Below are 27,932 nucleotides of genomic sequence, written 5' to 3' on the forward strand. Positions count from 1 at the left end.
AAACATAGGGATGAATTTAAAACAATTTCATCACTTTGGAATGAGCAGATGTTATCATGTATGCGAGGTCCCCAGGATGCTATGCACTAATTTTTAAAATGGAAAAACAAGCAATTTAAGACATATTCAAGGTGTTTCTTCATTTTTTCCTTACTCTAATTGTTTTCTTGGAAAATGGTTTAAATATAAATATAAACTGGAAATATAAATTAGTAGTCAATTTATAGCTCTTTCCTACTGTACATCCTCAGTATCACTTTACATCCTGTTAATCTTTTGTGCAAGATGACATCATCTTGGAAGTGGCATTATTCATTATGGGAAAACAACAATACATATAATAGTTAAAAAGTATTAGTCGTATATTCTATGAATTCTAGTTTTGTTGTATTATACGATTTGTCTCATTCTTAAACATTTCATCCTGTTATCTAAATTTACTAATGATCGTATAAAAATGTCAAAAGATGGATATTAAGAGATATTAAAAGTTAACCTCAAGATGACTCTCTCATGTAAGCTAACTCACAATCCCTCAATGAGGAATAACTCTCAATCCCTCATTGAGGAATGGCTTACTTTAGCCCTTTATTTCTATCCTGTTTGGTTCCACCCTATTAGGCATCCTGTCCATTTTATTAACATTGTGTTAATAATCAAGTTTAAGTTGCCTGAGCTTGACCAGAGAAGTAGTATTGCATAATGAATGACCCAACTTACCTAAAGAAGCGAGGGATGTGTTCCTCTCCTCTCTTGGCCAGAAGTTTTCTTCTTTCTCTTTGATTTTTTTCCACTTCATCCTTCTTTTTATCAGACTCCTCTATTTTCCCTTCCTCAAGTAACCTAACAATAACAACACAGAGCACACTTAACAGATAAGGAAAAAGATATGAACATAAATATGAACTTTAAGGGTTTATAAACGTGCCATCAGACTCCAAAGTCTATAAAACAATGTCTATTAAGAGGATATCACCTTTGGTCAGGGCGGAAGCGGGTATCTGTTGGGGGCAGCAGTGGCTTAAGGTCAGAGGTCAGTTCATTCATCTCCATAGCAAAGCTAGAGAAGCCATAGTAAAGCAGGTAGTTCTTGGGCTGTGAATCTGCAATGAATCACAGACATTTTGACAACATCATTGAACATACTGGTTTATTTGTTTTGTCAGATGGAACAGCCACACAGATCAAAGCATAAAAGGATAGTTCACACAAAAATTTAAACTCTGTCATCATTCATGCAGGATGATAGCTTCAGTTACTATTCCCTTTCGTTGTATGGAAAAAAGATGTGATATAATAATTGGTAACGGAGGTTGTCACTCTGCCTAACATCTCCTTATGTGTTCAACAAAAACAAGACAGAATTTCATTTTCGAGTGAACTATCCCTTTAAAGACTCAGCTGTCCTCTACTCACTTGGCTTCCAAATGCATTGTGGATTGGGCAGGGTGTCACAGAAGATTCCTTCATGCCAAAATCCACCAAATCGGTGGATAACATTACCAGTCTCATCAAGAACCTGACCCTGAACTTCATTTTTGGTGCCATCTGAACCCCAGTAACGAGACTACAAAAAAGATTAAAAGGTAAAAAAAAGATTTTGAGCATTTATACATTCACTGTACCAGTATACTTAAATGGATGGTTCAACCAAAAATTTAACTTCTGTCATCATTTGGTCAGCCTTGTTCCAAAGCCACATGACTTATTTTCTTCCGTGGAACACAAAATGTATAATGTTGGGGACAGACAGCCTCAGTAACCATTCACTTTCATGTGTACTTTTCCATACAATGAAAGTGAATGGAGACTGAGCCTGTCATGCTGCCAAACATCTCATTTTGGGTTTCACAGAAGAGTCAAATATGTTTGCAACAACTTGAGTAAATGGTAACAGAATAAAATGTTTTGGGTGAACTCTCCCTTTAAGAATCATGACATTAATTTCCAGTAAAATCTAAACACACCTTAACAAATACGATCTTACAGGTGCAGACCGAACTTTTCAAGTTGCGGATAATGACCTCGCCATAGTGCTCGAGGTATCGCTGCTGACTAAGGACATTGTGGATGCATGTTACCACTTTGTTCCATTCATAGTGGTCACCATACCTAAGGGCATATCAAATACCAATCAGATTCCTCTCCCAGCATTCTGAAAACATTGGAATGTCATTGACACCAAGGTCAAGTAGATACTTGCTTTTTAAGAGTCACATTAACCATCCCTGTTGGAATGATCTCCAACGACTTGCCCCAAAACTTGTTCTTCCATCTCTGGTCTGTTCTCAGCATGTAGAGGTAAGTCAACACAAAGGAATGAGATTGTTTAAATCTAACATAAAGCAATTGCTTACATTATACATTGTTGTAAATAGGGCACAATTCATACCCTGCCAGAAGTTGAAATTGTCTGATTCTGCATGGCAGGCAGATATGGGTGGATGATGAGACACCTGAGGACAATTCAAACCGGCAGAGTCAACAACTGCTCCATATAGCAAACTTCTCTGATGTAAGCTCAGTGATGACAATCACTTACCTGCTCACTAATGTAGTGGAAGCCTTTGTCTTCTCTGATACACTCAAATGTCTCTCCCAGCACTGGATTAAAGGGTTTGTAACGATTGCGATATTGAGCCGTGGCATAGCCAGATATGGCAAAAGCAGCAATATAAACCTTTACAGAGGAAAAAAAAGACAATTTTACAGTTTAGAAAGAAATTGCAACTAAGTTAAAGGCCAAAGCCAGGTGCAACTATCTGCCAGACAACACGTTTTTGCTCCCAGTTTGCCTATTCCAAGCATTGCACCTAATACAGAATAAATAGTTGAAAAAGCCATTGTTCACCCAAAAATAAAAAAAATTCAGTGGTTAAATCCATATATTCAGAAGCGATACAATAGGTGTGGGTGAGAAAGTAATCAATATTTAAAAAGTTTTAAACTATAAAATCTCCACTTTCACTTTTTCCACATTCTTTTTTGAAAGTGAAAGTGGAGATGTAAGGTAAAAAATGACTTAAATATTAATCTTTTTCTCACCCACACTTGCTTCTTAAGATATAGATTAAGCCACTGGAGTTTTATAGATTATTTTTATGTGGCCTTTATGTGATTTTTAGAGCTTCAAAAAGGTCTGGTCATCATTCGCTTGCATTGTAAGAAAGGGCCAACAGAGCTGAGATATTCTTCTAAATATTTTTGTTTATGTTCTGCAGAAGAAGGAAAATCATACACATCTGGGATGGCATAAGGGTGAGTAAATGATGAGAGAATGTTTATTTTTGGGTGAACTATCCCTTTAATACATCCTCAAACAATCATCTTGTGACCAGTTTGTTGAAAGTAATTGGAAAAACGTCTATGTGATGCAGAGGTGGGTGTGGCCGGGCTGCGAGGATGCACGGTATGTGGTGGCGGGGGCGTGGTAGAGCGTTCGCCCAGAGAGAGAGAAAACGGTAAGGGTGCACAACTGAGTGCTATAATGTCTAACACCTGTTTCTGACTACAGAAAGCACTGGGGAGAGCAATAAAAGGACAGACCACACCAGAGCTATTTCTGAGTTATACATACAGATTAAGGAGGAGCTGGGGACACCAGAGAGACACAGAACTGTTTGTGTGTCTGTTGTTATGTTTCAGTTCAGCATTTGTGTTTATTAAAATCTTGTTAATTGTTAATCTGGGTCCTGCTTCCTCCTTTCACGAACCTTACAAGCTAATAAAAGCAAAGTTTGTTCTGCGAAAATGTCTAGTATCATTTGCAGATGCCACATGATTTTATATTTTGTTTTCAAATGCAATGACATTACATTTATTTTAAATGTCACATATAAGTCCAAATACTTTTGGGGGCTTTTATGTATATAGATACAGTAATGATATCTTAATTATGAATTATTACAACATATGAAGCCCTGCCATAGCTTCCATCATTCTTACCATCCTCTGGTAGGGGTCATCGGTATGGTTGGCTGTGTCCAGTAGGTCAGAGTATTCCAGCTCCTCACAGAGTCTCTGCAGCAAGCACACAGGTTCATTCAGAGCTGCTGGCATGGAGACACGAGATAGGTCTTTCCCTATGTTGTTGTACAGGATAGTCATTAAGCCAACATGGCTGTTGTCAGGGCAGACTGCAGGCAGACTAGTACGACTGCCGGTGTTCTTAATGGTGGGCAGTTTTGGTGGTGCCTTTGAAAGGCTGACACGGTACTTGCTTGAAGCCAATGCTGTTGGGTTAATTCAAAATAAGGAAAACAGTTAATGTTGGAACACACACAATTGAATATTCCTTAATGGTTTATCAAGCCCTTCCCCACTAGTCTGACATCATAGTGCACATGGAAAGTAAAGGGCACACATGTAATAAGTGGTCCTAAATGTAATAAAGGTCCTAAATTTCAGTACTAAATCAAATGTATTAAAGGCCTTAAATGTTGCAATTCTCGATCCTAAATTTAATAAAATCCCCAAATTTAACAATTTTTGTTCCCAAATGTAATAAAGGCCTTAAATGTAAAACCTTTTGTTCTTAAATATAATAATAGCCCTTAAGGAAATAATGTTTGGTAATTAATGTAAATGAAAGACTTGTACATTTTTAAATACATTTAATATCAGCACAAAATATAATAAATCTTCAATTTTACAACTACGAGCTATATATCAATGAGTTATCAACACTAGGTGTATACTAAGTGTACCTGCAAGGAATATTCCAGGTTAAATATAAATTAAGCTCAATTGACATTTGTGGCATAATGTTGATTACTACAAAAAAATTATTTTGACTTCTCCCTCCTTTTCTTAAAAAAAAAAAAAAAAAAAAGCAACAATTGAGGTTTCACATTAATTTTGTGTTTCACAAATTTTTCTACTTCAGTTGTTGTGGTGTTGATTCAGATTATTGTGCAGAGTGATCAGATGCATTTTAAATAATTGCAAAAAGCTTCATTGGCCAAAATGAACTAAAAAATGAACTATCACAAAAACAGTTTTTTGGTTCTGGCACAAACCGTCCCGGAGTCCAGTAAGCACCAGGACTGTCTCCTCCTGAGGCATCAGCTACTGAATCGTGTCACCACCAGTGCTCAATATTGGCAGCAGGTTGGTGTGAGTGCATCTGCACGCAGAGTGAGGCGAAGACTTTTGGACATTGGCCTGGTGTCAAGAAGGACAGCAAAGAAGCCACTTCTCTCCAACAAAAACATCAAGGACAGACTGAAATTCTGCAGGAATTACATGGATTGGACAGCAGAAGACTAGTGCAAAGATATTTTCTCGGATGAAGCCCCCTTCCGACTGTTTGGGACATCTGGAGTCTTGTGTTGTGCCAACAGAGAAGCATCCTGATACCATCCATGTGTTGGGTTGCTTTTCATCCAAGGGAGTGGGCTCTCTCACAATTCTGCCCAAAAACACTGCCATGAATAAAGAATGGTATCAAAACGTCCTGTAAGAGCAACTTCTCCCAATGATCCAGGAGCAATTTGGTGATGATCCGTGCATTTTCCAGCATGATGGAGCACCATGTCACAAGGCAAGAGTGATAATGAAGTGGCTAAGAGATCATTACATTGACATTTTCGATCCGTGGCCAGGCAACTCCCCGGATCTTAATCCCGTAGAGAACCTGTGGTCAATCCTCAAAAGGCAAGTGGACAAACAGAAGCCCACAAATTGTGATCAAATCCGAGCACTATTAAGTCAAGAATGGATCACCCAGAAGCTAATATCCAGCATGCCAGAGCGAATTGCAGAGGTTATGAAAAAACAAGGGTCAAGAAGAACTAAAAATCAACACTGTAAATATTGACTCTTTGCATAAATTGAGTGTTTTTTGCATATAAAAGCCTTTAAAACTTATGAAACGCTTATCATTGTTTTCCAGTATATCATAGAAACATGTGAAAAAATAATCTACAAATACTGAAGCAGCAAACTTTGCAAAACGCAAAATTGATGTTGCTGCCAAAACTTTTGGCCACGGCTGTTCAGTGAGGTACTTACAATGGAAGTGAATGTGGCCACATTTTTTTTTGTTAAAATGCAGAATTGTGAAACGAATAATTTTATAAAAGCAATTTTGTTAAAACTTTGTGTTATTTAAGCTCTACACTTGTTTAAACCATTGTTATTGCAGGATTAATGGGTTTACAGCGTTACGTCATCATGGTATCAAAGTTGTAAAATTGGATATAACTGTGCAGATAAGTAAGCAATTTTAAGAAAAGTAAGTGCAAATTGAAATTAATGTTTGTGGCAATTAACATTATGTCAAAATATTGTTGATTGAGCTTAACTTGTATTGATACTGGAATATTCCTTTATTATAAACTGGACCCCTGTATGAAAGTGTACCTTAGTTGAAATGGTTAATTTTAGAAGAAATGGTTAATTTGCATAAAATGACACGGTAGTTGCATTTAGGGCTGTTATTGCATATTTTTAAATGATTATGATATTGCATTGAGAACAAATTATTACATGTGTGCCCTCTACAAACTGCAAGATACTGGGTGATAAGAGCAAGTGTGCACTGACCATGAGCCTCATCAGGTTCTGAATTAATGGATCCATCACTTAGGCCGGACTCGTCAGACATCTCCGAAGAACTCGCACACATGAGCTCATCACATGCATCGAAATACTCAGCTGCTGAATCAGCCACCGAGGGTGGACGAAGAGGCGAACTATGGCGTGAGACAGACTGAGTGAAACAGAGACAGACATTAGGATAATAATAAACTGTGACTTTGAATGCAAAATACTATAGAAAAAATAATGACAGGAAAAAGGAGCCTGTTTGGCGAATGGCGAAGGTGAAACCTATCCACCTGTCCACAATAAAGAGGAAGAAGGAGAGAAATAGAACAAAACAGAGACTGGGGTGAGTAGGTTATGGGTAAGAGGAGACACACCTTTCTTTGTACCACAGTATGGTAGGACTCTTCAGAAGAGATGGAGGAGACTGACAGTTTGTGGATTTTGGTGTGTCGGGACTCAACATCTAACTAAAGATACACGTACATACACACATCTATGCAGTTAAGCACAACACATGATGCACAAAACAACTTTCTAACTATTACCAGGGTTGGGCAAAATTCAGAATTTAATTCATGAAATGCAATTAGAATTTGCCCACAGAATTTCAGTTGGAATGACAGAGGAATTTACTGAATTTCTGAATACTGAACATATATACTGTATATACACTCACCAACCACTTTATTAGGAACACCTGTACACCTATTTATTAATGTGATTATCTAATCACCCAATTGTGTGGCAGCAGTGCAATGCATATAATCATGCAGATATGGGGAAACTATCAGAATGGGGAAAAATTTGATCTCAGTGATTTCGACCTTGGCATGAAAGTTAGTGCCAGACGGCTGGTTTCTGTAACTGCTGATCTCCTGGGATTTTCATGCACAACAGTCTCTAGAGTTTACTCAGAAAGGTGCCAAAAACAAAAAACATCCAGTGAGCAGCAGTTCTGTGGACAGAAACACCTTGTTGATGAGAGAAGCCAACGAAGAATGGCCTGACTGGTTCGAGCTGACAGAAAGGCTATGGTAATTCAGATAACCATTTTTTTTTTTTGCCGTTTATGCTTTTCTTTGCATTTTCATTCTGCTACCTCAAGTCAAATCCAAATTAAATTTGTTTAATTATTACGTTGTAGTAAATATATGAATGCGCTGCATGCATGCATGCAAAGGAAATTATCATTCACTATGGGCTTCTCCCTAAATAATTAATGTTTTGTCACCTCAGCCAGGCTGCAGAGGTTGTTGATCTGGGCAGAGGTGATCTGGCGGAGTTCCCTGCTGGACCAGGTATCATGCAGCCGCTGGCGCTCCTGAGCAAAAGCGTCATGAGCAGAACGCAGGGAAGCATGAACTGTGAGGACACACACAATGACATTCATTTCCCTCAATCAGCACTTAAGTACTAATACATGTAATGAAGCTGGGTTTTAATGTAAACAATATAATAATTGTTTGACCTCTCTGGGACAAGGAGCAGATGTCCTGCTGGAGCTTCTTGCATTCTGAGGAGGTGGAGGCTGGTGGGTTGAGCTGGGCACTGACGTAATCTGGGATGGAGGGCACAGAGGTTCCCAGGTGGGAAGTGCTGTTCAGGTGGCTTGATGATAACTGCATTAAAAAGGAGGGTAGAAAATGAGGAGACATTGGTGTCTGAAGACATTCAGTTCCACCAAATGTGTCCACCCTGTAACATTCAGAGGCTATACTACATTTACAAAGGCTAAGAAACTGCAATTACTATACAATATACAATATAAGACAACATGATATAATGTATTTGCTACCTGGTATAAAGTGTAGGAAATTACAAGGATTACCCCTTACCCCTAAAATATATTTTTCTGTAAAGATTGGAAACTTTAACTACTTTAAACAGCAGATTTTACTAACTCTAACAAAAATGATCATGGTATTACTATGGTTTTGAGACATGACACTTTGGTAATACCATGTTTTGGGCATGTGCTGTGGCTATACCCTAATTTTTTGGACATGTACCTTGGTATTCTTTGATGTTCCTTGGAGTACATGATATGTAAATATGGCAATCATTCAGTACCACATCAAAGTACCAAGGTATTACCATCTGATACAATCATTGTACCATGGTAATGCTACAGTACTTTTAGTAAGGGAAAGTAGCGGTGCCTTGTGCTGACTTACCGATTTAGTAATCCCACGAAATGGCTTCATGTAAAAAAGGAGTTGACTATAATTACTGAGGGTATAAAAGCTCTAATGCTCAATAGACATTAGCACAACACAAATGCCTGACTACTGTTTTAAAAATAAAAGTACACAGAGATCATTGGGATCACACTGCACATGAATATGGAATACATTCCATAATAGTTTCCAAACCTTTGTGGAAAACATGAAATAATCCCAATGGGAGGGAAACCCTGCAGGCAAATATCTAACTTTCACTACCGCCTCACCATTCCTAGAGCCTCAACTCGAGAGAGTGTGCGGGAATGACCGTAAATCTTGCCAGACTTCTTCTTGGGCTTGTCAAGAGTAAGATTCTGTGGGTCAAAAACATGTAGCGTATTCACAGTACACTGAAAAACATTTTTTTTCATCATTATGTTATAACGTCATCTTTGGTTCCATCCATTTAAGTTTTTAATTTGAGTGGTTTGAATTTGTTAAGTGTATGGCCTATTAATGGGCATTCATGTGGTAAAGTCTATTCATAAATTATGCCAGTAAAGTCTAGTCATTGTCATCACATGGCTTCTGTTACTAACCTGCATACTGATAATCCTCTGGAGGTCCCCATTATTAACTGTTTGGCCTGGCTCTAAAGAGTGCAGCCTTTGGACCAGCCGGTGCAGCTCATTAAGTTCCATTTGACAACGGTTAAGTTCTAGAAAACAGCACAAAGATTTACTACATAGGCCAAACTGTTTTCTAAATCCTCATCTGTATTTATGTGTCTTTGTATTATTGTTTTACTAGTCATATTGAAAGCAAAAATACTCCAGTACCTTGGGCACAGATGTCAGGCTCTTGGGTTTGCTGTAGCCAGGCTGACACTTTCCCATTAATGGCAGGATTGACACATGGCAAATTTGCACTCTGAGTTTCACCCAAGTAAGACACTGTCGTGCTCTAGCGTTAATTAAAAGAAATACATTTGTAAATTCCATTAGACACAATGATTAAAGGTGAAGTGTGTCATTTCTATTTGGATTTTTTCCATCCACCCACTTTTTCAGCCGCCTTGGTTCCAGAAGTATTTTTTCCCATTCACAAAAAAATTGTTGTACTTCATAAAAGAGTTGTATGCCATGAACCAATCCAACCGTCTCCAAGATGAAATCACACCATTACAAACTTTGATTTGAAGCAAAGGAATATTTGGAAACCAGACAAAGAGACAAAAGTTCAAAACTGTGTACTAGTATGTTCTTAAGTTCTTTAATGAGGGAATGAGCAACAATTACATGAAGCATTGTGAACGACATAATCAATTATAAAATGATGGAAAATTCTAAAACAATAGATTTGAAGTTGTTGATTCTAAATAAATATATATTCTTAAAGTATACTGCAAAATATTAAAATAGACCTATATACGAATTTATCAGTAGTTTTAGAGGTAGACTGATATATCGGTTTTACCAATTTATGGTTGTTTTTTGGAACTATCGGTTATCGTCAAAGTTCTATGCCGATTTTCGTGTGGTGAAAAAAACAAATTTGGTAAATACTTAAATATAGAGCAATGGAGCCAGATCATCATCATTTCCAAATTAGAGCCCCTTGTGTCTTTTGGGCTTGTTTACAGTTAAAAGTCCCATATTATGCATCAAATCTTAATTTTATTCTGGTGTATTCTGATTCTATAAATCGATTTGGAAAACTATTGGCTGATTAATTGGTTATCGGCCCTTTCCACCACCTTAGTTATTGGTATCTGCAAATTCTACTACTGTTCGACCTTTTAGTTTGAGAGTGTAGAGAGACCAGCATGGTTGTGTCATTTGCAGGGCATCATGGAAATGGAAGGGCACTTCAGAGTGTCAAAAAAAAGTTTGTTTGCTGTGATTTTCTGATTGGGGTATATTTCTTTGCTGGATCATGGATAGTGTAATTCTTCACCAGGAATTTCAATATTAAACATCATATTAAAAAAAAACGCAGACTGATTGCTTCAACAGAATCACATACTATCGCTTCAACTCAGAGCTAACGGTAGGTTTATAAGTTACCATTAATTATCAATTTCCCTACAGAACAAATTAATGGGATTTTACTTCCGAAACCAGACCAGCTTTATTTGTCAGGCAAACTGATAATTTCACCCCAAATTCATGCCATTGGTTGAGCTAATGATGTTATGTTAGGCTAGTTAGGATGCTTAAACAATTTTGATAATGCCACAGTGCCTCAGTGTTTACACTTTTCAGGGGCTTAATTATAGTTGTCTTGCTTATGGTTGTCTCTGCATATTAAGATGGGATTAGAGAAAATATTAAAACATTAAAAAAATTACATCCTTCACCTTTAACTCTTATAGAAACTTCATTTAAAATGTATTTACAAAGCCAGATAACCACCATCTGGGATGTGAGGCAAAGTGTCTAATCACTAATCAAGTTCCACTTGCTCTTAAATTGTGAGGACAACTTCACCTAATCCCCAGTGATTTAAAGGGCATCGAAAAGTCAGGAAGGCTCATGAGGAATTAGTAAATGCTGTACTCACCATGTCCTGCATGGCACTGTTTTTGTGAGATAAATGACTGTCTTGAGACAGGGCCTGGAGGAAGCCATTGTGAAGATGTGCAGCCTCATTCTTCTTATACATCCTATGGGCACTCAGCTTAGTAACCCACATATAATACAAATCCTGGCTCTTGGCCTAGTAAAAAATGATAGGAAATTAGCATTAGTGCATTAGTAACCATACAATAACAATGCAGATAAGTACCACATATACATGTAAAGTATCATTATAAATACAGGACATTAAAAGGGTACAAATATTAATTTAAACAATATAAACAGTCTATAAAACAAAAACTGGAAAAGAAAATGTATACAAGAGTCATGACAATGCAATATGCCCAGTAATATTGTTACTAGAATGGAAAAGATAAAATTATCAACATAATCTGAAATCTGAGTGTTACTTGTTCTTCACTAGTTTAGAGGACAACATTTTTTTATTTCAATGTTTCAATACCTTGCTGTAAAAATAAATGGAAGGCAATTTGAACAAAAGGGATAGTTCAACCAAAAATTAACATTCTCTCATTATTTACTCGCCCTCAAGCCAGCCCTGATGTGTATGATTTTCGTTCTACTGCTGAACACAAACAAAGATTTTTAGAAGAAAATCTAATCTCTGAAGGTCCTCACAATGTCACAAAAGTGAATGGTGGTCAGAACTTTGAAGCTCCAAAAAGCATATAAAGGCAGCAAAAATGTAATCCATAGGACACCAGTGGTTGAATCTATATCTTCAGAAGCAATGTGATAAGTGTGGATGAGAAACAGATAAATATTTAAGTCATTTTATACTATGGCGGCCGTATTTTTTACTATGGCGTACTACTAAGATGGCGGCCGTAGCAGTTGAACATTATTTTATCTGAATGCTTTTTGGGATTTACACTAAAACTTCCAGTACATTTTTATTGACTTTGGTCATACAGCACTTTAAATAATATACTGTAATATCTGCAGTCTTTTTGGAAGCTATTGGTCGAAAAATTGCTAAAACTTAAGTGTGATGAGCGAGTTATCACCTTGTGCGCTAATCTGAGGAGTTCCAGTATGTGTAATGCAATAATAACATTAAACAAGATAAAATCAGGCATTTCAAAATTAAAATAAAACAAATCCCCTGGTAATGATGGATGGATGAGTGAAATCTTCAAAGCTTTTAAAGATGATATCTCGAACTTTGTACTTTTTGTTTAAGGAAGCAATTGAAACTGGTTTTCTCCCTATCACATTGGGTTTAATAACCATAATTCTGAAACCAAATAAAGACCCATTATCATTAGACAATTGGAGACCGATAACTTTAATTAATAATGAAGCAAAATTATTAGCTTTGGTTTTAGCTGTAAGACTTTAAAAAATGACAATCAAATTATAGATGAAAGCCAGTCTAGATTTATGATTGGAAGGCATATCTGTAATACTATTCGATTGGTGTTAGCTATAATAGACTATTAGACTATTTTATACCAGAAGATTTTTATAGCTTTTTTATAGATTTCTTTAAGGCATTTGATACCATTTAGAATACTTTTATATTTAAAACCCTTAATTTGTTTGGATTTGGTGAATATTTTCAACAAGTAATTAAAACCCTATATCATAACATCAACAGTTCAGTGAAATTAGCTCATGGGACAACACAATAATGTAATATAAGTAGCGGAATCAGACAGGGATATCCAATTTCACTCCTTCTCTTCTATTAGTTACCCAAATAATTACATTACATATGCAAAAAAAAAAACAATAGTTTAAAAGGAATTCAAATTCAAGAAAGAGAAATTAAATGTTGTCAACTTGCAGACAATACTTTTTTTTAAGAGATAGCAATGAGGTTCATAAAGTAATTTAATATTTGGTAGCTTTTTCCAAAGTGTCAGGTTTATGCATTAATGTTAAAAATTGTTACCGCTTAAAAGATGCATGAAAAACTCTATATGTGATATTCCTGTGAGGAATCAAGTCACCTATCTTGGTTTCAAAAATCTGTAAAGACCAGAAAGAATGTACTTGTCAAAATATCTGCACAATTTTAGGGAATATTGAAAAAAAATCAGTTTGTGGTTAATGAGGGACCTTTCATTTTATGGTAGAGTACTTATTTCTAAATCTGAAGGATTGTCAAGATTAGTGTATACTTCTCTAGCCCTTGATGTTCCCTTGTCAATTATTAAAAATGTTGACTCCAAATTTATATGGAGAAATAAAATTATCTAAAAAAGGAGATATGTAATATTGACTTCCGGATATTAAATAAGATTTTTAAGATAAAATTGATACAAAATGATCTATAAAAAAAAGACTATGTGGAATATTTTCCCAAAGTTAATAATTCAACAGGTTGGTGGGCTAGAAATTTTACTGAAATGCAATTTTTATGTTGGAAAACTACTAATGAAACTGTTAAACTTTCATATGCTGGTACTTCTGTGGACACTAACCTACAAATATTATTTTCAACTCACAAATACAATTTGGAATAACAGAGATATAAAAAATAACAGAAAAACAATGTTCCTAAAAGATTGGTTTTAAAATGATATTATATGGGTTATACAGTTAATTTAGGAGGATGGTTCTTTTTTAAACCGTTTTGGTGATTCCATTAGTCACAATGAGTTTTTAGTATTTAGATCCATCCCTGCAGGAGTAAAATTGCTTTTAAGGAATTTCTCAGATTTTCCAATCTATAAAAAAGCTGATTTTATAGCTTTTATTCCCCTAGAAGGTGTAGATATTAGAAAATGCAATAACCAAATCAGATAAATGTGCAGAAGCAATAATACTCCCCCTACTGTCATATATTGGAATATTAATTTGGAATGTATTCACTGGAAAAATTTATGAAATCAATGTAATAAATACTCAGGGTTGGCAAGTAACGGAATACATGTAACAGGAATAACGTATTTATAATACAAAATATTAGTAACTGTATTCCTTTACAGTTACAATTTAAATAATTGGTAGTTAGAATACAGTTACTTCAAAAATAATTTTATTACTGAAGAGGTTACTTTGCATTTTATTGACATTTGTTTAATTCAATATTTAGTCCTTTCAGATGGAAAACATTTATACATATAAATGATGCGATCCAAAGTGCATCTGAATAGCGGTGAAACTCTTTCTTATGATGTGTTACATTCATACGAGCAGACAGAGAAGTACGTTTAAGTAAGTTTGGAGCAGAAGAAATAGAAATAATCCTTGTGTAAATTGTCAGCTTTTCTAGCCATTTTACATGCACATGTTACCAGGTACGATCATATTTCTTTATTAAGAAAATTCACGTTGGATCATAATATATTTTTTTCTAGTAACACCTTTGATATTAGGGCAAAAATCATATTCTTGATAATAATTTTCATATTGTTTTCCTGTAAAAATATCTAAAAATCCTTAAAACAAGATCATTTTGATTTATCTTGTTTTAGAAACAACACTGCTTAAGATATTTCTGTTTTTCAGAGAATGTATTTTTAGCATGTGTATTTTGTCTTACTGTACTGGCAGAGTTTTTATAGTCAAAACAAGTGAAAAAATCTACCAGTGCTGAAGAAGTAATCCAAAGTATTTAGAATATGTTACTGACCTTGAGTAATATAACGGAATTAGTTACAAATTACATTTTACAGCATGTAATCTGTAATCTGTAGTGGAATACATTAGTAACCCTCCCAACCCTGTAAATACCTTATAACTAATACAAATTAAAGAGCCATTTTTTTTTTATTATTCATATAATATATCCTGTCAAAGATTATATTACTAAAAGATGTCAAATTTAAATTAATAATGAATGTGCATTCTGTAAAGATGAACCAGAAACATTATCCCCATCTATTTTAGATTTGTCACCAAGTTAAAAGATTCTGGAAGTATATCTCTCAATTTATGTGTAGAAAAACGAATTACTTTTTCCCTTGAAGAAAAAATATTTTACTTTATTATCATCACAGTAACAAATATATTATCTTTTCTTTTATTGTAAATGATTTAATTATTAATGGAAGATTATTTTAACATAAGTTGAAATAGTCAGGAGATAAATCCAGTATTAACCTATTTTTATATACTTACAAGGATATTACAGCATGATTAAACTTTGTAAAAAATAGTAAAGTAAAAAGATTTGTTAAAATAACCCCTAACAATTTGTAGTCTTTTACTTTGTTTATTTTTCCCCTTCCTTTGTATTTTTCTTTAAACGTTCTATATTGATATAGTAAATTGTTTAATTTGACTATTGTTTAAATAAATAATAATCATAAAAAAGACACTAATTGAATCGCGCTCAGAAGAAAAATGGTTCATACTAGATGACGTCACTGCAGTGGTACCGATAGGCTCCTTCGAGATGAGCCAAATCTGCGCAGCACCGATCAACGCGAGGTGCTTGCCGCATTATTTTTTCCCACCCGTATTCCGTCAACTCCAGCTATTTATGTAATTGGACGTCAAACGTAAGAAAGTTTTCTTACATCACCAACTTGAAGAAGCCTTCTGATTGGACGTTAACTTACCCGCGGGTAAGAACGTACGGAAGCCCTGAACCACAAGGTGGGAAAAAATAAATAAATAAACTGAAAAAAATATATAAAATTGTCTCTGTTCCTACATTTTTTTCCCTCTTCCTAATTTTTTTTTCCGCTCTTCAATTTTTTTTTCTGATAAGGATGTTATCTTTTGGTGGAAAATAAATAAATAACGGTGAAAATATATATATATATAGTGTCTCAGTTCCTTCCTGAGCCTGTCTTTAAAAAAATGTATCTCTTCAAAAATAAAATAATTCTCGCTTCAAAATTTGTTTTCTCTTCAAAATTATTTGTTTTCTCTCTTCATAAAAATGCATGCTGTACCAACTTTGACCACCAGGTGCCACTATCAGTAAATATGTAATCTTATGCATTTAAAGATTTCTCTCTTGCTATATAGTTGAATAATACATGTATTATTTATTTAAGGGTTTGCAAACCTTAAACAAGATAAAATCATGCAGATATGGGTCAGTTAATGTTCACATCAACCATCAGAATGGGAGAAAAAAGTGATCTCAGTGATTTGGACCGTACCATGATTGTTGGTGCCAGATGGGCTGGTTTGAATATTTCTGTAACTGCTGATCTCCTGTGATTTTCACGCACATCAGTCTATAGAATTTACTCCGAATGGTGCCAAAAACCAAAAATATCCAGTGAGCGGCAGTTCTGGCACCAACAAACATGCCACTCTCCAAATCACTGAGATCAAATTTTTTCCCCGTTCTGATGATTGATATGAACATTAACAGAAGCTCCTGACCCGTATCTGCTTGATTTTATGCAAGGAAAGGAAAGTTTACTGTATTAATGTGTGCATTTTTAAATAAATACAATTATAAAGGTTTACTGTATTTTAAAACTTAATTCAACATTAATATTGGACCTTTTTCGCCTACATTAATGTTTAATAGGATGACCATTATGTTAGTTGTTTGCAATGAACTTCATAATAGGTATTAACATTCATATTCTATTAACATTATAATAATAATAATATAGTTTTTATAGCTATTTAGCTATAGGTTTACTTTATTTTTATTTTAGGGTTAATTTTACTGGTATTTAGCATGTAGCCTAATGTGCATGCTAATAATATTTTACTGTATGTCATGAGAACTGAACGTTCTTTTACTTTTAATGCCATTTGATGTACCCAGTTTAACATTGGGGTTTCTGAAAACGTACTTTGAATTAGCATATCATTTCACACAGTTGCTGTTGGTGTCATTGTATGAATGGACACTTTTTCAATTCTAGGATCTCCCACAGTTGTCATAATTTTCCATAGGTTTAATTTAATGCTAATCAGTAGGCCACACATGATTATTTATGTGCATTATAAGATGAAGATCGGCTGTAACAGTGGTGGAGAATCATGGAGGCCCACAGAGTTGTGTGTCCATTATATTCTTTTCTTATTTGGTGTTTCATCAATAAAACGTGTTTGCTGTCTTCTCCACTAAAAGGCAATGGCTGTGCAGTCTCATGTAGAGGGTCCATCTGCCTCTATCAACTTTGATCTGAATTAAATTATGTTGTTCTAATTGAAGATCATGTGTCTGATTATACATTATAGATGTTCATGATCTCCGCATTAGGGAAAAGTAACTCATCTCTTCCTAGTAGTAAAGGAAACTGTAAAAGTTCCATATTGAAAGGCAGATTAAACATGTAATTCAGAGAAGGACCATAGCTTCTAATGGATAAGAGGATGCTGAGCATTCAGCTTCTTAATATTATGAACTCCTCGCTATCCTTAGGACATGTCCCAAGAAACTTTAAAATGGCAGTTATCAAACCGCTTATTAAGAAGCCACAACTTGATCCTGGAGAACTGGTTAAATTTGGACATATTTCAAATCTCCCATTTATGTCGAAAATACTAGAATAGGTTGTGTCCTCCTAATTATGTTGTACAGAGAAATAGTATATATGAACAATTTCAGTCTGTACAGAGACTTCACTTATCAGAGTTACAAATGACTTGCTCTTATCATCTGATCGTGGCTGCATTTTCTTACTGCTTTTAGATCTTAGTGCTGCCTTTGACACGAAAGATCACAATATTCTTTTGAATAAACTAGAGAATTATGTTGACATTTGTGGACATGGTTTAGGTCCTATTTAGCAGACCGCTACCAATTTGTCTGTGTAAACAAGGAATTGTCAAATTGATCAGTTTTAGGGCCTCTTCTTTTCTCCTTGTATATGCGTCCCCTGGGAGATATTACTAGGAATCGTGGAATAAGTTTCCACTGCTATGCCGACGATACACAACTTTATATTTCTTCGAAACCCACAGAAATGTCACATTTCTCCAAATTAGCAGAGTGTATCAATGAAATCAATGATTGAACTTCCAGAAATTTCCTTCTACTCAATTCTGACAAAACAAAGGTACTAGTTATTGGACAAAAAAAATAAAATAAAATAAGCAGCTAAAAAATGATTTTACTCTCGATGGATGTACTGTCAACAGAGAAGAACTTAGGTGTTATATTTGATACCAATCTGTCCTTTGAAAATCAAATAACCAATGTTTGTAGAACAGCATTCTTCCACCTAAGAAATATTGCTATGTTACGACACATCGGTTGCTGATGCCGAAAAACGAATTAATGCATTCATGACCTCAAGACTAGATTATTGCAATGCATTACTGGGAGAATGTCAATAAATAAACTTTAATTGGTTCAAAATGCAACAGCCAGACTGCTGACTTGAACCAAGGAATATGATCATATTAGCCGTCATTATATTGGCTACCTTTTAAATTTCGTATTAATTTTAAAATTCTGTTGACTATATACAAAACTTTGAATGGTCTAGCTCCACAGTACTTAAGTGACCTTCTACCACGCTATATTCCATCATGTTCATTACGATCACAATACTCTGACCTGTTAATAATTCCTAGACTATCAAAATCCTGTTTGGAACCCAAACTATGCAATAGTCTCCCTAACACGATTCGGGATGCAGACACACTCACTCAGTTTAAGTCTAGACTAAAGACTCATCTATTTAGCTAGGCATACACCTAATTCATTCTTCATCACATAATTAGGCTGCTTTAGTTAGGTCTAGTTAGAACCAGAAACATTTATCATGCTCTATAACTCTGCAAAAAATTTAATGGCATCTCTGAACTTCTATCCCGAGATCACCAGGACCGGCTGGATCCAGCTCCATTCCTGCTTGGTATCAGACTCCACTGCTACTTATCTCTTAAATGCAGCTGGTGCCAGCCAGACATCACTTCATTCTATTACGATGGACCTCAGTGGATGAACTAATGCCAAATAAGACATGGGATACTTCATATGCCATTGCCTGAACCTTGGATTTAATAGACCTCACCAAAACGATCGGCCAGTTGAACTGCGAAGCACCTCACTGATATTGGCCAGCATCACCTTTGTCTAATGATGGACTACACTCTTAAAATGGAATACATAGACTATCAATAAATTGCCAACAAAAGCTTTCATCAGCCAACTAACAAAGGACAATGCATCTATATGAACTTCTGTAGTTACTCCAGGATGGATTTTAAAGACATTAATCATTAATCTTGCAGTTCTTACAAAATCTGTTTAAACACTGACCCTTAACACTTACTTAGTTTAATAATTTTTAACCATGACTTGCACTGCACATAAATAAGCAATATTGGCATTAAATTAATGCTGTTAGCCAGAGGGGAACTTGCCCCCACAGTGGGCCTGATTTCTCCCAAGGTTATTTTTCTGCATTAACAGACATCTTATGGAGTTTTGTGTTCCTTGCCACAGGTGCCTTTGGCTTGCTCACTGGGTTTCGTTTTTCTTTTTTTTTTACAAATTTTTTCTCCCCAATTTGGAATGCCCAATTCCCACTTCTTAGTAGGTCCTCGTGGTGGCATGGTTACTCACATCAATCCGGATGACAGAGAACAAGTCTCAGTTGCTTCCGCTTCTGAGTCAGTCAATCCGCGCATTTTATCACATGGCTCACTGTGCACGACACTGCGGAGACTCAAAGAATCTGGAGGCTCATGCTACTCCGCGATCCACGCACAATTTACCACATGGGCCGATTCGAACTCGCGACTCCAGGGGTGGTAAGCGTCAGTACTCACTGAGCTACCCAGGCCCCACGCTCAGTGGGTTTCTAAATACAATTATCCTTTAATTACTTATTTTTATGCACACTTCATAATTGTATTTAATCAAAATATAAAATGATGACTAAGTCTTCATAGATTTTATAGTTTCATTTATATTTCTGTTAATGCATGTGTAACGTGGTTCAATGGAAATGAGGAGGCGATAACCAGCTTGGCAATATAAATAATAGTTTAATATAAAACTGAAGCAAAAGACAAACACACACGACGGACATGTCCGTAAACTATCGCTGTCTCGTCGCACCACCGTCTGCCATCGGCCTTTATCCCTCTCAGAGGTTTAATTAGCCTGATAAGGGACCGGGTGTGTATAATCACAACTGGGCCCGCCCTCCGCCCTGCCACAGCATGATTTTGTGTAAAGTTGCTTTGTAACAATGCGTGTTGTGAAAGGCGCTATACAAATAAAAATAACATGACTTGTATCTGTGATTACTAGAAATTGATTGGAATATCTGGCTAAATACAACATATCTGGTGACATTAACAAGCCTGTAATCTTATATTACTCTTGAATTAAAAATATGGACAATCCCTTCACAAAATGTAATTTTATGTTCCAAAATGCAGGTCTCATCACCATTTCCCTCACTCTGCTCAAATCATAATCAAAAGCTGCTTGTTTCTCTTTTGCATGGGTAAATAAACACTCAACAACATAAAGAGCTTAAGAAAAACATGTATCAGTCCAAACACAACAGCCAGAATTATCTGAAGTTGTGAAACAAGTCACATTTTTTCTGCTATCTTCTCTTAACCAACATCCAGTTACAACCCGATCTCGTGAAAAGTCATACATAATTTACGATTTGGCTATTTTGTATGGTCTCGCACAATGTTGTTCGCATAAATTCGTAAAACACATGCAAATACCCGGATGTCTAATGCGGAAGTAAGTGCCAGTTCCGCATACCAGGTATTAAGCACATACTTATTAATATTATGCCCAAACAATCTTATCTAAACTTAACCAATCAGCAGAGTGTGTAAACATGATATGAAGCTGTTGTGTGTGACAGAAGCAAGTAATTGTCACGTGTTAGTTGGAAACGATGTCCAGCGACGTCATTGGCTGTAGTGAAAGTTGTAGGAATTCAAACAAGAGCAGTCGCACCATATCATACGAATTAGCCAAATTTAGAAAAGCTGTACGAATCCTGACAATTTCATCATGAGAGTGTGTTGCCCAGTTCAGACACTCGGTGAACTTAAGAAATAGAATTTAAAGGGCTAAAGTGCTGGAAAGTGCAGATTTATGGGCTTTTTGTGAACATGTCAGTTCACACTGGATTAATATTACCAGGGGTTATTTTTACATGACGTTTTATAGTAGGTAAAACACACTGACATTTTTACCGGCATGGGAACGTGCAGTAAAGAAAACTTAAAAGGAATATCGGTACTCTTTCTAAAAAAGAAATTGGTATGATGACATCTCTAGTTAGCAGTAAATCTACTGTATGTGCCGGCTCTTTGTAGTGAATCAAAAAGACTTATGAATCAGTTGGATTTGACTGAATTAACTGAATCACTCCAAATAAACCAAGATCTAAACTTGAGGCTCAGTGAGTTACTTACTGGTCTGTTCATATGACAACATGCACTCAAATAAAGGATTTTTGCTTGTTGTTCAGTTTACTTAATTAAAATGAATTAAAGCAACACAATTCTAGAACATTTTGTCTTAACTTGATTCCATTATGTGCTATCTAATTACATTTGTAAAACTAAAGTTTACTTCAATCAATTTGAGTTAGAACTACATTAATACTTTTTGTTGTATTGATGAAACTGGGTAGGGGATTTCCATTTCCCAGCATGCTTTGCAAGGGACTGGATGGGGTTAACAAAAGTTGAAACTATGTGTTATTTTTTTGCATTTTTTCAATAAGATAACAATAGGAAGACATTTGATCATGTTTAATGTTGTGTTATATTGCATTTAAAAGGATTGTTTGTTTGGATAGAAGATTAATGCTTGGTCTTGGGTTGAGGATGGAATTTCACACCCGATACATTTTAAATAAGTGCTGCCTTGCTCTATAAGCAATTGCTATCAAACTGAAAGTGCAACAGTTTCACTGCTGTTACACTTGCTCACCTGGTATGTACTAATTATTAATAAAATTTAATTAGATGGGCCAACTGAAGACAGATATTTAGATCTTACCTAGTTGGTCTGACAAGAAACTTGTTCAACTAGAACTTCTTAGTTTCTAGAAAGTTACTAAGGAAAAGTACAGGACTATAGGTTGGAAAGGGCCTACTGTATCTTCTGCTAAAACCTTTGTTTGTGTTCTGCAGAAGAAAGAAAGTCATTCACATCTGGGATGGCACGAGTGTGAGCAAATGATGAGATAATTTGTATTTTTGGGTGAACTATATTATAAGAACTTGAATGGTGGATGAGCAAAAAATCGTATTCGCTTAAATAAAAAATTTAATACATGTCATTAAATTAATGCAAGTGATAAAATAACGTACTTTTATGTGATAGAGCTTGTCGCCAGCATCCAGATCTATGCGTCTTGCTTTTTGGTTTACTGACATAACTGCAAGGCTGACATCCAGTGAACCGTGCATTTTCCCTTTGGAAAACTGTATAAAAGAATTTTAAAAAAGTACATTTCTGTGTGTTGAATGATTTTGAATCCAAAATCTGTGGCTTTTTTTGTTGGTATAGAAAAAGAATCAGCATACTTACATAATTTAGGTTCTTTGAATATCGTAAAATCCCTTTATCCAAGACAAAGTATCTCTGTAAGAAAGTTTGACTTAAGTTTAAAAAAACAAGAATGAACAAAGGTAGTAAAGGCTATTCTTACTAACAGCTACCTGAGAAAAAGATTGCAACCTATGTAAGGAAGATAAATGCAGACACATACTGTGTCACTTTTTCTCGTACCTTGTGCCAGCCTTTAAGAGGCCACTTTCTCCTCTTCATCATGTAGCCTTCACAGATTCCTGGAGGATTTGTATCCTGCATGCTCTCTCCAGTGAGATTCATATCAGCTGGAAAGTAATCCATTACTTCCCAGTCTTTTATGTTCTTTTAGATACCAGAGGAAAAAGGCAATCACAGTTATGTACAACAGGGCATTTCTATTCACAACACAAGCATTTGTCACATATAATCCATATGAACAAACCATAACTGCTAAACTTGTCTGGACACATTAACTTGTTGGTTTGGCTTTGACACCTTCTGATTGGACACTTGGTAAATGTTGAACAACTTGTTTCAAACACACAAGGGAAGAACACACACTACTTACTTTCGACATACAGTACATACTTGTAAGGAAAATATTTAGGTGTGTCCATAAACAGTTAAGGAAATAGTTCACCAAAAAATGAAAATTCTGTCATCATTTAGTCACCTTCGTGTTTTTTAAACCCCTGTTACTTACTTTCTTCTGTGGAACACAAAATGAATTATTTCTAGCATAATTCCCAAGCTGTTCTTTTACAAACAATAAAAGTGAATAGTGACCGTGGCTGTTAGGCAAAATTTTCAGTGATTAACTACATAAATTGCACTCTGCTTTCCACACAAAGCTATCGTATGGCTTCAGAAGATATTGAATACATGACAATGTATGGAAAAGAGCAGCATGAACATTTTTAAAACTTTTCTTTTTTTGTTCCATGGATGAAAGAACATTATATGGAATGACATGAGGGTCCATAAATGATGACAGACATTTCATTTATGGGTGAACTATCCCTTCAACCTGTGGTTGAATGTTTACATTTTAAACAGATGGTACAAACCAGCCGTGAGGGGTGGGAGGATGCTGTGCTGCTGCTTCTGGAATGAGTGGGCTTTTGCCAGCTAACGGACGCCTTCTCCACACCGATCATTTGTGACTGGCTTTGGTACAGTGGAGATCCATGAGATTCCATTCTGAAATTGTCTTCTGCACTTAAGTAGTCGAGGTGTTTGCTCTGCTAGAGGCTCCTGCTCATTGTAAACTAGAGCACAATATGTCTGGGAAGAAAAGATATTACATTTTAAGCAAGCAAAAGATATCTTTTTCAGGAAGACAAATTATTTACTGGTAATATTGCTGTTATCAAACATAACATGTGTAAATATATGTATGAACATAAAAAGATTCAACAACTAAGACATAAAATGAACAAGTTTCACAGACATGAGACTAACAGAAATTGAATAATGTGTAAAAAAAAAAAAAAAAAAAAGTAACAGTCAGTATCTGTTGTGGCCACCAGCTTCATTAAGTACTGCAGTGCATCTCCTCCTCATGGACTGCACCAGATTTGCCAGTTCTTGCTGTGAGAAGTTACCCCACTCTTCCACCTCCGATCCAACAGGTCCTAAATGTGCTAAATGGGATTAAGATCCGGGCTCTTTGCTGGCCATGGCAGAACACTGAGATTCCTGTCTTGCAGGAAATCATGCACAGAACGAGCAGTATGTCTGGTGGCATTGTCATGCTGGAGGGTCATGTCAGGATGAGCCTGCAGGAAGGGTACCACATGAGGGAGGAGGATGTCTTCCCTGTAACGCACATTGTTGAGATTGCCTGCAATGACAACAAGCTCAGTCTGATGATGCTGTGACACACCGCCCCAGACCATAACGGACCCTCCACCTCCAAATCGATCCCGCTCCAGAGTACAGGCCTCAGTGTAACGTTCATTCCTTCGACCATCATATTCCGACCATCACCCCTGGTGAGACAAAACCGTGACACGTCAGTGAAGAGTACTTTTTGCCAGTCCTGTCAGTCCAGCCTCTCTCAGCCTTTTGAAGATAGTCTGAGCACTGATGGAGGGATTGTGCATTCCTGGTGTAACTTGGACAGTTGTTGTTGCCATCCTGTGCCTGTCCTGCAGGTGTGATATTCGGATCTACCGATCCTGTGCAGGTGTTGTTACACATGGTCCGCCACTGTGAGGATGATCAGCTGTCCTTCCTGTCTCCTTGGGAGTGCCGTCTTAGGCGTCTCACAGTACGGACATTGCAATTTATTGCCCTGACCACATCTGCCGTCCTCATGCAGCATGCCTAAGGCACGTTCATGCAGATGAGCAGGGACACTTGGCATCTTTTTTTTGTGTTTTTCAGAGTCAGTAGAAAGGATTTTTATAGTTTTTATAACTGTGACCATAATTGCCTACTGTCTGTAAGCTGTTAGTGTCTTAACCGTTCCACCAGTGCATGTTCATTAATTGTTTATAGTTCATTTAACAAGCATGGCAAACATTGTTTAAACCCTTTACAATAAAGATCTGTGAAGTTATTTGGATTTTTACAAAATTATCTTTAAAATACAGTTTCTTTTTTTGCTGCTATCCATGACCCTGTCAAAACAGACCTGTGATATATGAGTTCAGAACTCATCTGATTCTATTATCTAACAGCAGAGATCAACCTGAGCCCACACTTCTGGGGCAGGACTTAAGCCTTTGCCCCTCACTAAATCACACTGGTTTATCACCTCATAAATACTAGTCAAATGGCTTAACAATAAAAATACCAGCAAGAGCAGTATTTGCATACAGCAATGAAACCATGTGGTACCAAGGAAACCAGAATACATAATAAAATATAAAGTAATAACCATCATGTATGGATCAAGGACCCATTAATGCTGGATGTTCTCAATTACTGATGTTTATGATCACATAATAACAGATTATAGATAAAGTATGCTTTTTCAGATATAAAATGAATGGCATGTCATCACAGGGGATGGGTGTGATCGAAACCAAACATGTTTGCTACAGGCTTCTGTTGTCTTGACGATGCTGACAATCTTATACTTGCCCATTATAATCTAGAATAAAAAAGGGCAATGCAAATAACAGCTGCAATGCCAGCTGATTACACAACTTTTAATATATAATTGAAGTAAAAGCAATTGGAACTAGATATTCAGTTAGAGCTGACATTTATCATGGTTGGAAAAATAAAATAAAAAGTTCTCAATTGTTTTAGATTAAAAGATAATTTGTAGATTTAGATTTATTAAAGAAAGACATGATATAACAGCTAATGAATGGTAACCGTACACAGGTAACAGTCTACATGGGAGAGGCTTAACATTATTACGCTAATTGGCTTTGAATATTATTTTTTAGCAGTCATAGGCTTGAATAGCTCTTCAACATTCATATGAGGACAGGTCACAGGAAACATGATGTATAGCATTAGTAAAACAGAATGACCAGGGCTTGGGATAAGGGGGGATGCTATCCTATTTCTTGAAAGAATTGTTAAAAAACATTCCCACTTTAAAACCACCAGCATCCCTTTCCATCCCCTTCAGATTAATTGCGTTGTATTAGGCTACTTGGACATAATCATGAAAGTAATATATTTTAATTCTCCATGTACAATGCATAAATGACTTGAAAAAACGGCAAATAGCCAATCAGAATTAGATTCCAACATATTTGGGTGTTAAATCCCCCAAACAGATCTTTACACCTGCACAGTTTTAAAATATGCTGCCAGGGTTTTGCTTTAGTTGTGCAATCTGACAACCATGAGCATGCAAGCTCTCTTTCCACTGCGAATCAGGTCGTCTACGAGTCACTTAGCACCAGGTTCTCCACAAATGTGCGGTGCGTGATGAGAGAGGGGCAGCACTCATCCGGCTGCACCCAGGCCCCGGCTCTCCTCGCCGGGCCCTCGCGGCCGGTGTTGTGCCGAAATTGGACTCCCCGCCAGATTCTTATTACCTGCTACCTGATTGGTCCCTATACTTAAAACCCAACCCTAACCATAGTAGGGAGTCACTGGTCCGATCTCTAAAGGTCACCCCCACACCTTCCCCTAAAAAGACTATGGAGTCAAAAATCATCAAGACACCTGTGTTCTGAAAACACTAGCAAATAGGTATGTTGGAGTTTAGCGATGGGTTGACGGGTCCTTCCCAGTGTTAACATGCAACTTATGCTACTGAAGGTGATGCAAGTTTTCTTTAGTTTTGCATACCTTTAAAATGACCAAGCGAACAGTTTAAGGAAATCTTTTGACTTTCTTTAAAAAGAAGAGATCAGAGGGAAAGATCATGTTGCTATGACAAGTGCAAGGTTACAACACGTGCATGTTTTTAACTCTGTGCAATGTTTTCATCCCTAAAATGCTTTTGTGTGTAGAACTACTTTCGTACACCACTGCTTAAAGTCCAAGTGAAGTCACTTGACGAGCAAAGTTTGATTTGGTATTTTTTTGACGTAAATTCTACTGAAACAGAAGTGGGGGCAGGACATGTCCAACAACTCATCCCATTTTTTAAATTAGCCAATAGGATTTAGTTTACAGCCAGACACACACACATACCCCTATTTACCATGTTGCTCGTGTCAGAACCGCATACCGGGGAAACTTGAGAAGCAATCTTAATACTGTCTAGCTTTTCCAAAGGCTTGCGAACTGAACATTGATCTGACTGACAAAATGAATATATAACCAGCCCACAATTTCACAGAGCACATGTTTGGCAAATGAACGTTAGAAGTCAATGGCCTTCCACATTCTGGATGCATGTAACTTGCTCAATATGAGAGTATTTTAAGAGTGTACAATTCTTTCGTAGAGAATCCATCAAAATCTCTCTAAATGTGCACACCTTTAGACTACACATTTAATAGACCTTATTCACAACAGCACCATCTTACATTTATGACGGGAATGACAACGAGGCTGTGAGGGATAGACGTACAGACTCTTGGTTTGTATATTTGTTTCGTATTTTTAAATCGTTCTGCTGATGAAACACTGAAAACAAATCTCTCCAAGAAATTTCAGTAGACAAAAAACTTCAGACAACATAAGTTGTGGAAAATTAGATTAGAAATTTAGAAAGTCTGAGCACTGGCACAGTTTATTGATCAACACATGATTAAAACAAAAATGTCACTGATTCATATAGTAATTTTG

At 36.2% G+C, this 27,932-nt stretch overlaps 1 protein-coding gene across 1 annotated transcript in view; it reads right to left on the reverse strand.

Annotated features, from left to right (window-relative positions):
• LOC127626836 (oxysterol-binding protein-related protein 6-like) overlaps positions 1–27,932 on the reverse strand; it is a 30,643-nt gene that overhangs the window by 2,207 nt on the left and 504 nt on the right. Inside the window, exons 2-21 of the mRNA XM_052102915.1 lie at positions 23,789–24,005; positions 22,920–23,063; positions 22,719–22,772; positions 22,499–22,612; positions 11,274–11,429; positions 9,551–9,674; positions 9,311–9,429; positions 8,999–9,085; positions 8,018–8,168; positions 7,781–7,911; positions 6,924–7,016; positions 6,547–6,712; positions 3,946–4,232; positions 2,543–2,680; positions 2,393–2,456; positions 2,204–2,282; positions 1,968–2,112; positions 1,417–1,567; positions 977–1,103; positions 721–843 (exon numbers count right to left, since the gene is read on the reverse strand). Coding sequence (XP_051958875.1) covers positions 721–843; positions 977–1,103; positions 1,417–1,567; positions 1,968–2,112; positions 2,204–2,282; positions 2,393–2,456; positions 2,543–2,680; positions 3,946–4,232; positions 6,547–6,712; positions 6,924–7,016; positions 7,781–7,911; positions 8,018–8,168; positions 8,999–9,085; positions 9,311–9,429; positions 9,551–9,674; positions 11,274–11,429; positions 22,499–22,612; positions 22,719–22,772; positions 22,920–23,063; positions 23,789–23,920 — 2,585 coding nt within the window. The 5' untranslated portion in view covers positions 23,921–24,005. The remainder of the gene's footprint in view (positions 1–720; positions 844–976; positions 1,104–1,416; positions 1,568–1,967; positions 2,113–2,203; positions 2,283–2,392; positions 2,457–2,542; positions 2,681–3,945; positions 4,233–6,546; positions 6,713–6,923; positions 7,017–7,780; positions 7,912–8,017; positions 8,169–8,998; positions 9,086–9,310; positions 9,430–9,550; positions 9,675–11,273; positions 11,430–22,498; positions 22,613–22,718; positions 22,773–22,919; positions 23,064–23,788; positions 24,006–27,932) is intronic.

The sequence above is a fragment of the Xyrauchen texanus genome, chromosome 33, assembly GCF_025860055.1.
Source record: "Xyrauchen texanus isolate HMW12.3.18 chromosome 33, RBS_HiC_50CHRs, whole genome shotgun sequence".
Classification (NCBI taxonomy): Eukaryota; Metazoa; Chordata; class Actinopteri; order Cypriniformes; family Catostomidae; genus Xyrauchen; species Xyrauchen texanus.